Source organism: Crocodylus siamensis, chromosome 2 (assembly GCF_052110815.1).
Source record: "Crocodylus siamensis isolate JL-2025a chromosome 2, ASM5211081v1, whole genome shotgun sequence".
In the NCBI taxonomy this organism is placed as follows: domain Eukaryota; kingdom Metazoa; phylum Chordata; order Crocodylia; family Crocodylidae; genus Crocodylus; species Crocodylus siamensis.
In genome coordinates, this window is record NC_143396.1 from 136,289,517 (window position 1) to 136,306,501 (window position 16,985).

At 41.5% G+C, this 16,985-nt stretch overlaps 1 protein-coding gene across 1 annotated transcript in view; it reads right to left on the reverse strand.

Annotated features, from left to right (window-relative positions):
• TNKS (tankyrase) overlaps positions 1-16,985 on the reverse strand; it is a 264,147-nt gene that overhangs the window by 34,978 nt on the left and 212,184 nt on the right. Inside the window, exons 12-16 of the mRNA XM_090036890.1 lie at positions 16,497-16,668; positions 11,866-11,945; positions 5,439-5,584; positions 4,126-4,291; positions 495-714 (exon numbers count right to left, since the gene is read on the reverse strand). Of these exons, the coding sequence (XP_089893016.1) occupies positions 495-714; positions 4,126-4,291; positions 5,439-5,584; positions 11,866-11,945; positions 16,497-16,668 (784 nt within the window). The remainder of the gene's footprint in view (positions 1-494; positions 715-4,125; positions 4,292-5,438; positions 5,585-11,865; positions 11,946-16,496; positions 16,669-16,985) is intronic.

Here is a 16,985-nt window from a genome sequence, read left to right on the forward strand (position 1 = left end):
CAGCCTGAACAGTATCCCACTTTGTCCTGTGCAGATCTGGGTGCAAGCCCTCTTGGGGGGTGGGCAGTGGTGGGAGCTGCTCCAGCCTGGCTGGGCAGCCCCTGCCCCAGCTCTACTCCCTCCCCTACCACTGGGGCCTTGATCTGCTCTCCTCCCTCCCCTGGCCCCTTCCTTCACAACATAATTACCAGCCAGACACGGCTATTCTCCTGGCCACCTGTGTACTGTGCTGCAGTTGTACACATGCACATGGCACTTAACTGGCTACACTAGGTCTGAGCACCCTCTAGGACCTTTTTAAGTACTCCTGGTGGTATGCGCACCCCTGGCTGACAACCACTGTGTTATGGTATTCCTTTAGCAACACTTAAACAGCCAGCACAGTAACTAAGCAATACCATTTCCATATCCTTATTAAATGCTCTGTTTTTTCTTGATTAAATTATTCAACTATGGCATAAACAATACTTTAGAACCCCTGGTGAATCACTTACCTGCGAGATGTAGCGGTGTTGAATTTCTTCCCTGGGTGTCTCTGCAATTGATATTTTCTGGAGTACATAACTTCTGCACTCTTGCCAGGCAACCCTTTTTGGCAGCATCTAGCAAGGCAGCATCTCCCCGCAGTAAGTCCTGTATATCTGTATCTCCTTCTTTCACCAAGTCCAGAGGAGTGTTGCCATCTCTGTTCTTTTTTGTTGGATCTGCTCCATGCTATGAATTACAATTCCACATAATACTGTCACAATACAAGTACATTACTTGGGTGCACCTCTCCATGGCTTGTATTTTGTTATGTAGACTTGGGAATATTTTCAAAGCTAGTGAAGTTTTGGCACCCCACAACCAAGAAGCAACAGCCATATCCTTGGTCACAGATGTATGTACAGAATATGCACCAAGGAAACAAACTGCAAGCTGTGAAGCCACATCATAATTATCTATGCTGGAGGACTGTGGCACAGCAGGCATGCATAGCTACCTTTGTTATTCCTTACCCGTGGTTCGTGAGCACTGCAGATGCACCAATGCAGGTGTCCACACAGCTGTATTCTGCATGTGGCTACTCTTCATGATCTTAGTGAAGGAAGCCATAGCATTGTAAACACACTACTGTTTAATCCTATAAAGTTTCTGCAACTCCTTTGGCAACTGTTTTGGTATAGTGATGTATGAGGTGTCCTCCCATGACCGGATTACTTTGGTTTGAGCTACTGCAGGTTCTGCAGTCATGTTCTGTGCTTCACAGAGTTGTGCATTGCTATATTAAAGCTTTTCTTGTTTCAAACAAAGAATATTTTCAGACAATACAGAGTGCTGATTGATACAGTTCACACTTGAAATATTTTCAGTGTGATGCCTCTTCAGTAGATGATGACTTGTACTGCCAGATCCCCAGTCCTGGGTGCTGTGGCACAAGTTTCTTTTTTTTTTTTTTCCTGTTTTTTTGCATCGGTCCTGGAAGCACTGTATACCAGGTCAATGCATGGAGTGGATGGAGCAAGCTTCGGTTCCACCACCCAACACCAAAAAGAATCTGCTCAATATAGACCCCCATTGGAGGACATATCAGAGACAAATCACCTGCCCTGGGGAGACTGCCTACGTGGTCACGCTGCTTCCGCCTGCCTACGTGGTCACGGTGCTTTCCCTGCCAGGTAAGTATACTCAGTTGACCAGTGCCAGAAGGTTCAGGAGTGCTGAATGCTTATGCAATGCAACAGGGAGCTCACAGCAGGATGTTACTAGTATGTGTGTTTCAGGATTCCTGTGGCTAAGGTGCACAATTGCTACAGGCAACAATGTCATTCTTTAACAGACAATGCATAGATTTATATAGGGCAGCATTTTGTACATTATATCAGAGAACAAATGCATATTTTTGTTGGTTTAGCAACTTATATTTGGGCTTACCTACACTAATCCTTCTACCCTTAACTCTCCCATCATTACTACCAACAGTACAGTTCCAGGGGAGCCAGCAACACTGAGAGAACCTGTGTAGGCAAGGCATAGGTAGCTGCCCTATGCAAGGTCTGTTTCTCCAAAATGGTGGTTAGAGTACTTGGGCTTTGCTTGGCAGCCAACAGACCCTCAACATTAAGTTATCAGATTTGGAGTGCAGGCCCAATGGCATTAAAGCCATAAGACTGCACGACGTCTAGGTGGTTGGTGACAATGACATTGGGATTCCTCAAAAAGTTCGCAGAATTCGGTTTGCTAGGAGGATCATTAGTGTTCCTAGTCTGGACTAGGTACCGATTGCTAGTGTGATTTGAACCCTGATCCACTGCCAATCATTAGAATACTGGGAGCCTGTCTATGCCAGCATTCCTCCTTTTGTAAGCACCAGCAAAGCCATATTGGTGTTAGCTAAGGGGAACAGCTTGTAGAAAAAGTTTGATCACCTCAGAACCAGCACACCAATATAAAGAGTGCGAAGAGTAAGAGCTAGTGGAAAAAGGGGATGGAGTTCTTTATAGCGGTGCAGTAGTTACTAGGGGTGCATTTCAGGGGAGATCAAGTTCCTCTTTTGAGGACTCAGCAACAGCTTTACTGTCAGCTTATTTCAGGTACAGAACAGTAAAAACCCTTAACAGAAAAGAGTTGCAAGCATCAATACCTGCCACTACATGGCTCAAGATAGTCTCAACTGTACTCAGAGGCAATAGTTTTAAAACACCAGACAGTGCCAAACTTAAGGGATGTGTCAGAGGAGTATGTTTAATTTGGGTGCAAGAGGGATTTATGGCAGGTACTATCATCAGAACTTATGGCAGGTACTATCATCAGAACTTTTCAGGTGCTCGAGGAGGATCATTTTAGTGCTTCTAAGCTTCCTGTGAAGTGTCCATATAGAAACTGATTTTTGGTGAGGGTCTCTGGAGGCTAAGTGCAAAAATGGCTAAACTCCCAGTGGAATGATCATGTGACTCCAGAGCCCTCCAGTGTTGATAAAATAAAACTGCACTTGAGAGACCAACTCCAATGGCTTGATTGCGAGGCAGACTAATTCAGAGATGCATATGTTTTCACAAGCAACAGCTTGCTTGGTCAGATGCTAAATCACTATCTGAATGCCTGCTCCCGGCAAGTCCTTTCACAGCATCTGATGAAGCGAGCTGCTGATTACAAATCTTATGCATTTCTGAATTAGTCTAGAAGATGTAACTCTGTCCTGCCTTCTGCCTGATTTAAGATTAACATGGCTAACTACTTCTGTCTAGTGACTTGAGGTAACTTATATAATCAGATGTCACTGTAGGGGCCACCATCCTGCACAGCGTAAGGACGTCTGGATACCCGTGAGACCCAATTTCCCCTCTCCCACACCCTGTGGTTCTATCACAAGCAGTATTTCAATTGTTATGATGCTTTCCCTCACATGCTTTTCTATCAGGTGCAAATATCCTCAGAAAAATTAACAAGATTGAGTATGAAAAGCTTGGTTAAGCAGGAGCTAAACAAAAAATGTGGACTCTCTCAAATTAGGGCCCTTTATGGAAATACTCTGGAAGTAACCACTTTCTTTTTAAAGCAGGGACTGTTACCTTGAGCACCCCTGCCGATTAAAATGCTCACTTTTCCCAGACAATTTTATTTCCATACTTAATACATTATGAAGTAAGCTAATTGCTTTAAAATGTTGTATACATGTTTCCTAAAAGGCATATCTTATGCTCCGTCCTGTTCTCTTGTACAGACACCAGTGAAAATTTACTCAGTTACAAAAACTGTTTCACAAGATGAACCCCTAATTTTTATGAGTCCTTATTAACTAATTCAACTTATTTCTTTGAACATGAAATACATGTTACTTAGACGATGTTACTAAATGAATTAGACAAGTATATCAGAATGATTTAGATGACTGCCAGAATAAATTAATATACTGTCAGGGAAAACTAGCTATACCAATGAATCTTGACAAAATGAACGCATTAAGAAAAGCACCTCAAACAATGTTATTGTTTTAAGAGAAGTGACCCGACAGCATATACAAATTCAGGGTGGAAACAGATTCAAGGATACTGCAGTGAACTCACTAAAAACACAATTAGCTTTGAGTCAGAGCTTAGCAAAACAGAACATATAAAATACTTGTAATAACGGTAAATCACATACTTTTAGAAGCAGCTTGCAGATTTCATATTTTCCTTTTGCTGCTGCTTCATGTAGAGGGGTGAATTTCCACAGGTCTGCCACATTGACAGAGGCACCATGCCTCACTAATAACTCAGCTACTTCATAGTGTCCATATGAACAGGCATTATGCAGGGGTACCAACCCTCTATAATCAAAGAGAAGAAAATCTTTTAATAGTTACAGAAAATCAAATCTAAATAAAAGCTTACTCAGTTCTAGTAGACAAAACAGTAATTTCCCTTTGATGTTATCAGTATCATTCAGCATCCTGTTTTCATGTCTTTAGGTATTCTGCCATAGAAGTATATATAGGAAGTGACAGTGATTGAATCCTTCCCTTCTGTTCCTATATCTGATATTACTAATTTGTATCAGTTATTACAGAAAACTGCTAAAAGCAGTCAGCCTTAATATTGCTAATAGTAGGCATATATTGAAAGAATCACCCTTGACTTCGGATACTTGACTGAAAATTTCCAGAAAAGGTATTCCAGGCCTTAATAGGTGGCTATTATCCCATTTAGCACTTTTGGAGATTGGTAAGCACTGCACATCTGATACCCTGGTAAAAATATTGTACTGAATTCGATTTGGAGGGATGATGAACACTCAAGAACAAGGAAATATTTAAATATATTATGTTTAGAACCATAACCCAAGCTTGAAACACAATGATAAGGTGAAAGATGTGCTAAACTATATAATTTATTCAGTGTTTCTAACTTTTCTAAATAGTTTGACTTATAAGGGGGAAAAACGTTTAATAGTTAGCTAAAATCAATTACTACGTTTTTGATTAAATTGATTTAGTTCAAGTGTTCAGGGTCCCTCCCAATCAAATAAAAAAAATAACCATCTGTACTAAAACAAACAATCTAGGGGGAAAAGAACAGCTAGAAAACCCTGGCTCTCTCAAATCATACATCTTAAAAATTAATTTTAGACTGCCTGAAATACTTGGAAGGCTGCTTTTAAGCAAAACCAAAAGGGTCAAAATGAAAGAGTTCCCCTTCTTTTTAAAAAGGATACCTGGCTCTAAGTAGCAAAAACAGACTTACCTACCTAAAACACCTATCTACCCGTAACACTATCATCTAAAAAGAATACCAGAAAACTCAATAATATTGCTTAACAGTCCATTAACTCTCCCTCCAGTGAATGTCAGAGGCAATGAGTAATGAGAGAGCAAGAAAAAGACAGAGAGAGATGGTTACAGAAAACACAAACAAAGAAACAAAGAAATGAGGTAGAACATAATATAAAATCAATGAACATAAAGAATGAAAAGTTACCCTTTATCTTTGGCATGCACATCTGCCCCATGGTGCAGAAGATATTCTACTACAGACACACGGTTATAACCTGCAGCAAAGTGCAGTGGCGTTGAATGACGTCCCTCCAAATCTCTGCAATTCACATTCTGAGGGCTGCAAAGTTGCTGTTAAGGAGAAAAAAAAGAAAAATTTGCTACCAGATGCAATCACAAGTTAGAAGTTGGCTTATGTTTTCTGGCAGTTTCTTCCCACTTAATTCAAATTAAATATTAGAATACACACACACTTCTGACAGCAGGTTGTTTAATAAACTAAAATATTGGGGAGTTCATGGATTAAACTAGAAGAATTTCTCCTTAATTTTAAGAAGGTATAGTTTGAGTTTGTCTGATTCATGTAAATAAAAAAGTTCACCTCTTCAAGAAGCCAAAATAGAATATTAGCAATAGGGCTGTACGAAATTTTGTCACCAGTTTTGTTTCGATGCTGTTCTGACCTAGGAGTATTGGTCACAGTCTGGACACTCTAGTTGTGAAGTAGTTTTTCCTAATGTTGAGCCTGAAATGATCTTCCAGGAGTTTGTGACCATTACTCCTAGTTTTCCCCAAGAGTGCCCAGGTGAACCAAGCCCTAGATGTATGCTTCTGATGTAGTGGTAAACTGCTACCAAGTCCCTCTCAGCCTTCTCTTTTTCAGGCTGAAGAGTCCCAGGTCCCTTAGCCTTTCCTCACATGGCTTGCCATGCAAGTCTCTGATTATATGGGCAGCTCTTCTCTGGACTCTCTCAAGCTTTACCATGTCCTTGTTAAGGTGCGGAGTCCAGAACTGGATGCAGTACTCCAGCTGCGGTCTCACGAATGTCGAGAAGAGCCGAGTAGAGAAGGAGAACCGCTTCTTTGCAATGGTTTTGCTGGAGATGCATCAATTGATGCATGCCAGGGTATTGTTGGCCCCGCTGGCTACAGCATTGCACTGCCGGCTCATGCTCATACTGTGGTCAATTATTACCCCCAGGTCTTGGTGACAAGTGATGGGGGATCTTCAGTCCTGCTGCCTGAGAGGCAGCAGTTGCACAAGCACCCATGTCATGAGTTTTGCCTGTCAGCAGCCAGGGGTGCAGAGCCACAGAACCCCCTACACCTATCTCCTTGACAGCTGGCAGGCTTTGTGGCTGCAGCAGGGCCTAGCAGCCAGGCCTGAAGAGGTTTCCCCCTACTTCTCTGCCCCAAGACAGACACAGTTGCACAAGCACCCATGACTTGAGTTTTGCCTGACTGGCCAGAGGTGCAGGGCCCCAGAACCCCTGCACCTATCTCCTTGACAGCTGGCAGGTTTCATGGCCTCAGCGGGGGCTAGCTGGTCTGCAGCTTTCATCCTGCTGTGCCTTAACATAAACAGTGTCACCGATGTCACGAGTTTTGCTTGTCCGCAGCCTGAGGTGCAGCTTCCCCAAACCCCTGCACCTATTTCCATGAAACTTGTCAGGCTTTGCGGTCTCAGCAGGGGCTGCATGCCTGCAGTTTTGACCCCACTGTGGCTTAACACATACACATGACGTGAGTTTTACTTGTTTCGACCTTCCTCATTATATCCTAAAGGTGAAACATCGAAACGGCAAAATATTTCGACAGAACGAAACAGCCGTTTTGACTCTAAACAAAAGTCGAAATGGAACACTGTTCCATCAAAACACTCATCGAAATGGAATGCTTTCGTTTTGTACAGACCTAATTAGCAATCACCATTCCAATTTGTGTTTAAGCACCAGGGTCAAGAAAGTTTCCTCTTTTGGCACAGCAGACATTATCCCCGTTTTGCAAATAGGGAATCAGACGTATACATTCATATCTTGCTTAGGGAACCCTTACATCTCCTGGATTACACATTAGAATCTAATGGAATGGGAGCTAAATTGAGCTAGTTTCAAAGCTCTAGAAAATTATCTTGTAGGGCATCATCAGATTTTACACAGCTTCAGTTACTTTGGACATAAAATGAAAGATGCTATTCTCTTAAGAGAATTTTGAGAATGACCAAAAAAAGTTACTTAGCAATCAATCATAGAATCACAGAAGTAGGGTCGGAAGGGACCTTGTAGATCTTCAAGTCTGACCCCCCGCTTGGGCGAGAGAAAAAAACTGGACTCAAATGAGTCCAGCCAGGTAGGCATCAAGCCTCTTCTTAAAAATCCCCAGGGTAGGAGCCAGCACCACTTCCCTTGGTGGTACTTCCCTAACTGTGAAGTAGTTCTTACGGATGTCTAATCTAAACCTACTCTCCAATAATTTGCGTCCATTATTCCTTGTCATGCCAGGGGGCGCTAGGGGAAACAGTGTCTCCCCTAAACCCTTCTGGCCCACCCTAGTGAGTTTATAGACAGTCACCAGGTCCCCCCTCAGCCTTCTCTTGTGAAGGCTGAACGGGTTTAGGTCCTGCAGTCTTTCATTGTAGGGTCTGCCCTGTAGTCCCCGGATCATTCGGGTGGCCCTCCTCTGGACCCTCTCAATGTTGTCCACATCCCTCCTGAAATGGGGTGCACAGAACTGGACGCAGTACTCCAGCTGTGGCCTGACCAGCGTCGCACAGAAGGGGAGAATCACCTCCCTGGCTCTACCTGAGACGCACCTGTGGATGCACAACAAGGCCTGGTTAGCCCTGCCAACCGTGACCTCACATTGTCGGCCCATGTTCATCTTGGAGTCAATAATGACTCCAAGATCCCTTTCTGCCTCCATGCTCTCAAGAAGGGAGTTTCCCATTCTATAAGTGTGCTGCTGGTTTCTACTGCCTAAATGCAGCACCCTGCACTTGTCAGTATTGAAACGCATCCTGTTTATGTCAGCCCACTCCTGTAACCTATCCAGATCTTGCTGCAATCTTTCCCTCCCTGCTAGTGTGCTCACCTCACCCCAAATTTTGGTATCATCAGCGAATTTAAACAGGTTGCATTTCACCCCGTCGTCCAAATCGCTGATGAAGAAATTGAACAGTGCGGGCCCAAGGACCAAGCCCTGGGGGACTCCGCTGCCCACTTCCCCCCAGGTCGAATATGACCCGTCCACCACCACCCTCTGAGTACGACCCTTGAGCCAATCTGCAATCCATCTGACTGTGTAGGCATCGATGCCACAGTCGCCTAGTTTTTTAATGAGGATGGGGTAGGAGACGGTGTCAAAGGCCTTGCTGAAATCTAGAAAGACTACGTCCACAGCGACACCTGTATCCATTGCCTTTGTGACCTGATCATAAAAGGCAATCAGGTTGGTCTGACATGACCTGCCCCTAATGAAACAGTGCTGGTTGCTCTTGAGCATCATCCCTGAAGCCGGCCCATCACAGATGTGCTCCTTGAGGATCTTCTCAAAGAGTTTCCCCAAGGATAGAGGTAAGACTGATGGGCCTATAGTTGCCCGGGTCCTCTCTCTTCCCTTTTTTGAAGGGAAGCTTAAATAATCTTGAGATGTACAGTCCACATATACATTCTCACTGGTGGGCATGTCTCACATCCTATGCTTAAACGAGAAACTCAGTACTATCTCTAGAATATGTCTATATGCTACCTCTCCATGATCCCCTCTTATCAAGGGGGTAAAAGCTGTTGAAGAACTGGACAATATATTGTTATAGACTTCAGTTCTCGATAAGTAACTTTTGTTCTTCAAGTAACTGTCCATAAACACATTCTCACTAATAGGTGATGCCAAAGCAATGTCCAAATACCTGTAGGTGGGACTCTGAATTTCTCTAGGTCAGGGGTTCTCAACCTTTTTAAAGTCAAGGCAACCCTCAGAAAATAAAGGGCTCGTTGGACCTGTGTTTGTATGAGGGGGAAAATACTCTCAGGGACCCTGGATCTTGCAATATATGCATGGCTCCCTCAATCCTGGATGAAACCTATTGGCTGTGCCTTCAAACAGGAGGTCTTCCACTGTAGCTTGGGTCTTCCCAGTAGCAAGTTATCAGTATATAACTACCCTGATGTGATGGATCTACCTGTGATACTGCCTGTAGGGCTGTTTTCGCTACCAACTGTCCTTCTGAGATGAAAGGCATCAAGCTTTCCCTTTTGCACAGAATAACCATTTTCATCAAGTTTGCTAATTTCTCATACACCTGCAAGGTGTATCAGGCTAAAATAGCCTGATAATTAGCTATTTCATGCTGCAGACTACCTGATGAATAGGCCCTCTTGCCAAATGGGTCCAACATCTTAGTCTCCCTGTTCTTTGCCAACTCAGCTTTCTTATTCACAGCTGCAATAACCACGGAGGATGGGTTGGGATGAGAGGAAAGTTACTCATGCTCTTACATTGCACTCTGTATTTCTTGTCTGTTTAGCCACAGGGTGGCAGAATGCTGAGATTTCCCAAGTCACTTTGGTTGGGATCATTACGGTCCCAGTGACTTTGTGTAATATATCTATGAGGCAATGCAACTGTTCTGACACTTCCTCTGGGGAAAATGCCAATGTGTGTGCAGCCTTTTTCACAACTTCTTGGAAACTGGGGCACTGAGTTCACAAATGTTGCACCGGGGAGGATAGGTTCTGGATTCTTCCCTAGCTATCAACAGTGATTGTTTGCAATGATCTAGGGAGAAGTGAAAATGTCCCCAAGCAGAGGTTCTTGAAGTCACCAGACTTTCTGAGCATGGAGAGGTTGTTGGAAACCCCCACAACTAACGGGCCAGGCTGACATGGTTGATCCCATGTATACAACTGCTCCAAGGTTCTGGGGTGTATAGGCTGGTCCACATGGTACCACATCCTGGATGAGTGTCTACAGTGTGTAAGTACTGCAAGAGTTGTCAGTCTTATGCCTCAGAAGGACTCAGACTGGCATCCAGACACAGGATTTAGCTGGTGACAAGGATAAGACCTATGCCAAGCATACTGGAGACCCTGTGAAGAACTACAACGCGGGGCCTGAAGATGGTGTTGCCACAGCATAGGATCCAGTGCTAGGGAGTGTTTCAGTAACAGTAGGCTCATTAAATGAGCAGTGTCAGGTGTGGGCTACTTTGGCAGGACTGGGATAATGATACTCCATACCAAGCTGATACAGCAACCTGTTCATTTCCTGGTTCCATCACTTCAAAGGAGTGTGCCAATGGCAAAGGCCCATAAGCTGACTGGAGTACTAAGGAATCATGACTCCTGAGGGGCACCACATGGGTGTGCTCCCTTTGCTCTTTTGAGTTGTAAGTCTTGATGATGGACAAAACTGGTATGCCATGATCTGGGCTACCCTAAGCTTTCACAGAAATTCTTTAGGGCCTATACATCTTAGGAACAGGTGATGCTGCTGAAGCTGCTGGTTCCTTACAAGTCTCATCTATCATTCACATGGGCCAAAGGGTCTCAGGGGTCTGTTTTGCGTCATGCAGACCCTCCTTAGGTTGAGGAGATCTTTTCTTCCAAAACTGTGACAATGAAAAGGGTTTCCTAGGGCTGCTCCTGACTGGTAATCTACTTCCAGCCCTGGATCAAGACTGGAGGACAGGCACTGGTTTAATTAGCTTTGAGGATGCTGCTCCACACTGGAAAAAATATAAATAAAAGCTGATGAGGCTTGCTTCAGAAGTGTCACTTGAATAATAAACCCTGCCCCTGGGTTGTGAGGGGTTAAGCAGAAATGAGTAGGGCCACTCCAAACCCATGAAATCCAGATGCAGAGAGCTGGGTTGAACTACAGCCCCCAGACTGTTTTGAGTGCTGGCAGGAAGGGAAGTGGGAGAGAGGAGCTGCAACATTTTGGGCCATTTTGCCCAGAGCAAAATCCATGGGTAGACCATGAAAGAAGCCTTGCTCCCCAATGTGCTCCCAAAGCCATTAAAAGAGGCCCCAGGCAGATTGTGGCAAAACCTGATTTGCATGCAGCTGGGAGAAGGATTCATTTTTTAATTTTTTAAAAATTTTTTTACAAAGGAGAAACCAGCAGCAAGAGGAACTAACTGCTGCTACACAGTGAGTTGCACTTAAAAGTCCACAGAAGGTAGTGTGGTTAGTTTGACTGTAAAATGGTGAAAGGCCACGTGCCATCTGGGGTAGTTTGGGCTGTGCATAAGGTGAAGACTTTTACCCCAAAGGGTTTTTGTGAGACTGTTGGAGTCGGGGTTTAAGTTGCACTGTTGAACGTGGTAATGCTATTATTAGATTTCTACGTGGGGCTTTGTGGGTTATTACAGATTGTGTTCTAATGTCTGCATGTACAAATAAACCCAACTTGGTTGTACCCTCTTGTTAAACTAAGGTACTCTTGGGGGTAACTAACTATGCCACACACCCACACTCTCTCGCAAAAAAGGGTATGCTTAAGTGTAAATGTCTCCAAGCAGGCCCTTAATGTCATCAGACGCTATGAGCATGGAGAGGTTATTTTTGGCAGCTAGGTTCCTGAACAGTAATACAGGTTGCAAACTGGATACATCATTCACACAGTCCTACCTTCACAGTTTCCAAATCTCCAGCTTTGGATGCTTCTAATAGTCGATAATCCACATCAGATGTGCGAACAGGTGTACTTTCTATACACACAGAAAGAAAATTTGATATTCTGGCTTAGTATTATTTCACAATTAAGATGAGGTTATACTAACTTAACTTCAGTCTCATATATTTTATAAACAGAAAAGGTCTTTGAAGGAATTTTTAGAAACTGTACACAAGTGATGGTGGAGAGCCAACGCTCCATTTTCAGAAGTCTCTTAGGCAAGACGGGGCCAAATCTCATTGAAAGTAAACATAGTTTAGGCTTACATGACTATGTTACTATTTAAAATGGAACTTGGATACTTCTGAAATTTTTAGCAGATGGGAATAATTTTTTCTTCCTCAAGGAAGTATATTCTTGTTTAGCCTGATCCAAAGCCCGGTGAAATCAAAGGAAGGTGTCCATGGGCTTTGGGTCACTCTGCTGACTTAAATGATTTAAAAGAGAATTGTACTGCTTTTTACCTAAGTGAATACACCTGTTTATAAGGGACTGAGCTGGCTTCTGGAATACAGCAGAATCTGTTTGGGCAATGATTCTGGATTCTGGAATACAGCAACCTGTTTGGGCAATGATTGTCTGGAGGGGTATTCTGATTGGCCAGCTAGGCCAATGTTGATGATGTAACAATAGTGCTCCAATTCCAAAACTGGCTAACAACATAATCTCTTTTCCCATTTTATTAAGTGGATAGCTAATAAGTTAATGTGAACAAGAGGGTGGTATAAAACCATTTAATGTGTACTTTTGTTTTAATTGCTATTAAAAAAATAATTACAGGTTTTAGCTTCAAGCCAGCCAGTCACATACCCTCTGCACCACACCTTGCCCAAATGCCTCCTCCTCCGCCTAAGTTTTCTATTAGAAAAACAGGTGTGTGGGGACAAAGATATCCAGTGGCAAGAGATAGTCAGATTGGGACAGAAGCAGAGCTAGCATGTAAAGGAGTGATGAGTTTGCTGACCCTGGAGCTCATCAATACTTTCAGCTTTCAGGACAAAAAATGAGCTGAGAGTGGTTTCTATGCAACCTTAGTGCTTTTTTATGTCGCTTTACTAAAAATGGCTTTTCATAGTGGGAAGATATATTGCTTATGCTACCCCAGCTAAAGAATTTGAGGAATAAGTGCTTCTGTAATATAACGTAATTGATTTTGAGACCATTGTCTACTGCAGAATGAAAGGGATTGAGAGTACACTTGGGTATGTAGGTCTTTATATACCGTTAAATCACAAGCATGCTGCCCCAGCAGTCACACTTTCTAGATAGCTTTAGGCCTGCAGTGCTGAAAAGCATGCTTCTGAAGAACAGAGTTAACTTGTCTCGGATAAAGAGAAAGCCTTTATATAACATTAGCTGCAAAGAATTGTGTTCTAAGAAGATTGATAGTTCATCTAAGCACTTTCTGAAAGCAGAAACGCATTGATCTGATGCCCCTACAATCTTTATCATTCTTTCTAAATTAATTACCTTGCTACTTAATAAAATCATATTTTATACTACATGAAGGAAAAACTGGTACAAATAGATATCTAAATTCTTAAATGGGCTGTGAAGTGTTCCCTTAAACATGTATTAATTTACCAGTCCAATCTGAGGTAGTACTGCTCAGTTGCAGATCTGGCTTTCTCTTCCTGACAGAAGACATGGCTTTGGAAGAAGTCTGGTAAGATAGCAGGCAGGAAGTTAGAGACTAGAAAATCAGCAGACGATCCAGCTGCTGACACAAAGCTATACTAATCTGCCTTCCCATTGCTTTTGTGTTCAGTGGAGAAGATATACTAAGAGATGGGGAAGAAGTGAAAGGTATATCCAGAAACCCACTTGTACAGGTGGGGAGGAGACGCTCTTGACAGGTGGCATATCATGGAATCCCAACTCTGTTATATGAAGGAACATGTGAGCCGCCAACACTTTGTTTTGCCTGTAGCACTAGCTCAAGAAACAAGTTCCACTAGCAGTGACTTAGTGTGGAGTTTAGCAAATGATGCAAAGAAATACTGCTAGAGAGGGGAAACAGCAGACTCCCCATCATTAGTGGTTTTAGATAAGTCATAGAATTAATCATGTTCACTTTTTTTCTGAAAACATTAAAATTTCAATCCCTCACCACCTCACCTTGCACTGGCCACAACCTCCTCAATGTTTTGAGCAGGTTGGAGATAAACCTGGTAAGCATCTTACTATGCTGATAAGAGTCCAGAACAGCATCTGGGACTCTGCTCTTCAGCTGTCGCTTTCCTCATTTGCTGTCTGAAATTCAGCTCCCTCCACCCCCCAGTCAATAGGAGATGGCCCAGATGCTGACTTCAATTGCAAAATAAATTTGATTATATTGGGAAATTAAAATTAAACTCCCCCAAGAGGTTGGAATTTGTTTATAGAAAGGGTCTGAATACTCACAGAGCTGCACCGAGGAAAAAAACAAATATACTTACTTTTTAATAGAAGAAAAACAAACAGCATTTTCTAACAGAAACTTAAAACCCTTCCTAATAATCCCATTTTATGAGCTTTCATATATTACATGTTTACATTTAATGATCATAACCACAATTTCAGTACCAGTTTGAGGAAAGGCAGACTTCTCAGCCATGAGGTCATCAGAAAGCTGTTTTCATGGTTGTGATCTCACAGCTATTTCAAGTGTGGGTAAAAAACCAAGACTACTTGACCATATTTTAACCAATAAACTTATACACAGGACTAAAGGAATAGGGTAAGAATCTTTACATCAAAGCAGGCTTAATATTTTTGCTATTTTAAAAGATATTTAAAGCAATATTAAAAAAATAGGAATATTTTGCATAAAATTAGGTATTTATACCAAAATTGTAAGTCATTTGCTAGTATTAAAATATGCACACACAACAAGACAACTAACAACAGCCATACATAGTCCTGAAGACATCACAAACTAGTACACACATCTTGTTTCTCCATCTTTTAGGTGGATGTCTGAGTGTCCATGGATGTGAGTGTGTATGAATCTGTGTGTAAACACACCAAGGAGAAAGAAGCTTTTTTTTCCTGTAGAAAAGGCCAATTAATGAGAAATAAGTAAATTAAATGGGTGTTTTTAAAGTATTTGTCAGATCCCACACTACACACAGGTATAAATTAAATACATAAACTAGCTATCTACATACCTCCTTTATGTAACATTTTACAAGATGCCATTTTGAACAAAAGTATTCATCTTCATATGGATATTGCCACTGTAAAATGCATGTTCTTTTTTACCATATAAACTGGAAATTTTCAAGGGTGACAAAGGGAATTAGGCTCCTAATTTCTGTTGGTTTTTACTAAGGTTTGGATTTTCCCCCAGGTTACTTGAAAGTTCCAGTACAAAATATCCTTACCCAGAATGCTTAATTGGAACAAGTTACCTGCTGATGTACTTACTCTCTTGATCTATATGTTTAGTCACTGGGTAAATAGCTGGAGATGCTTATTCTCCTCCATGAAAAAGGTGGTGGCCTTTTCAAGCATCTCTTTACTGTTTCACATTTAGTGTAAAAATGTCTGTCTGATTTTTATGAGAGATAGAAAAATATATTGCTACTGGACAATCATCTGACATGGGAGCTCACTTGTTTTAACAGCTATCCCTATTTTTCTGCTTATACCTTCTACGTTAAAGAGCACCAATAATAAAATATATATAACATGTTTTTAAAGGCATTAGAAGCTTAAGTACCTTTCAGACTACTCCACTTGATATATCAAACATTTTCTCCCCTCTTGGACCATTTTTATTACACAAGAATAATTTTCAATTGAAAAAAAATCCTCTTCACTGTTCTTTCAGGAATAATTCAAAATGGTTATCATGTTAAAAAAGCAGAATCAACTTTATTAATTCTAAACTCTTTTTTTTTTTTAAAGTAACCTCAAAACGTAAACAAAACATGACTAGCAGAATTATGTGCTAAAAGCAACAAATGACTATATGTAGTGCAAGCACTGAGTAGTTTTTTAAACTTAATGCAGATGCATCTTTTATACATATGCACTAAAACTCTTATCAACAGGTTAGTTAACTGGGGAGGTGGGGGAATGTTTCAAACAAGCATAGCTAAGTAGCCTGAATTTATAAGAGGTCTTTCCTGCTGAAGACCCCTATCACTGAAACAAAAAACTATAGGAAGATCCAAAAGGTTTTAAGTATATTTCACTTTTTAATTGTATAGCATTCCCAGGAAGGTGCAGCTATTCTGGGCAATTCCTACATCTTCATTTTTGAGACAGCTAAATGATATAAATTAAAACAAACCAATCCTCTGCCACTGTTATTTCCTTGCTTCTTTGTAGGCGTGGAACAAATATGACCTGTTTAATATTTTTCAAAATTTAAACACCTCACTTGGGAGAGTGTGGGGAAGAACCTGTAAAGAGTAACAAATTCAGAGTAAGCTTCAAGTGTGTGTGCACCTGTATGTGCATGTGTGATGGGATAATGAAGATATGACATATCTGCTGAAGGTACAACACAATACTAGAAGAAGCAGTCTGAGAAATTATCACAACTGTAAAAGAACAGGAGTCTACATTAAAATATGCAGTCTTTATTTTTACCTACCACTTAGAATCTGTTGTACTGCTTCATTTCCCATCTGTGCTGCTGTGAAACCTTGTAACGAGATGATAGCAGGATCAGAGCCGTAATTCAGCAGGAGGCGACAGGTTTGCAAGTGACCTGCTAAAGCAGCTCTGTGCAAAGCTGTTTGACCAAGTGTGTCCAGTGCATTCATCTGAAAAATTATTCAGCAATATTAAATAAAGTATCTTTCTAATTACAAGACTCCATCTGTTCCCTACCCTTTAATCAGGGATAGAGCAATAAGCAAAACTTCAGCAAGTTTGTTTCCCGGTCAATCCCACTGCATTAAAACAGTCAAAATATTAAAACAGAATAATAAGGAATGAATTTGAAAGTTACTATTTTAAGTATTTGATTATTTCAGGCTATTTTTATTTAAATCAGGTTATTAATTTATGTTGCTAACCAGATAAATAATTATAATAAATAATATATAGTTTAAAACTTTATTAACGTTTTGAAGAACTT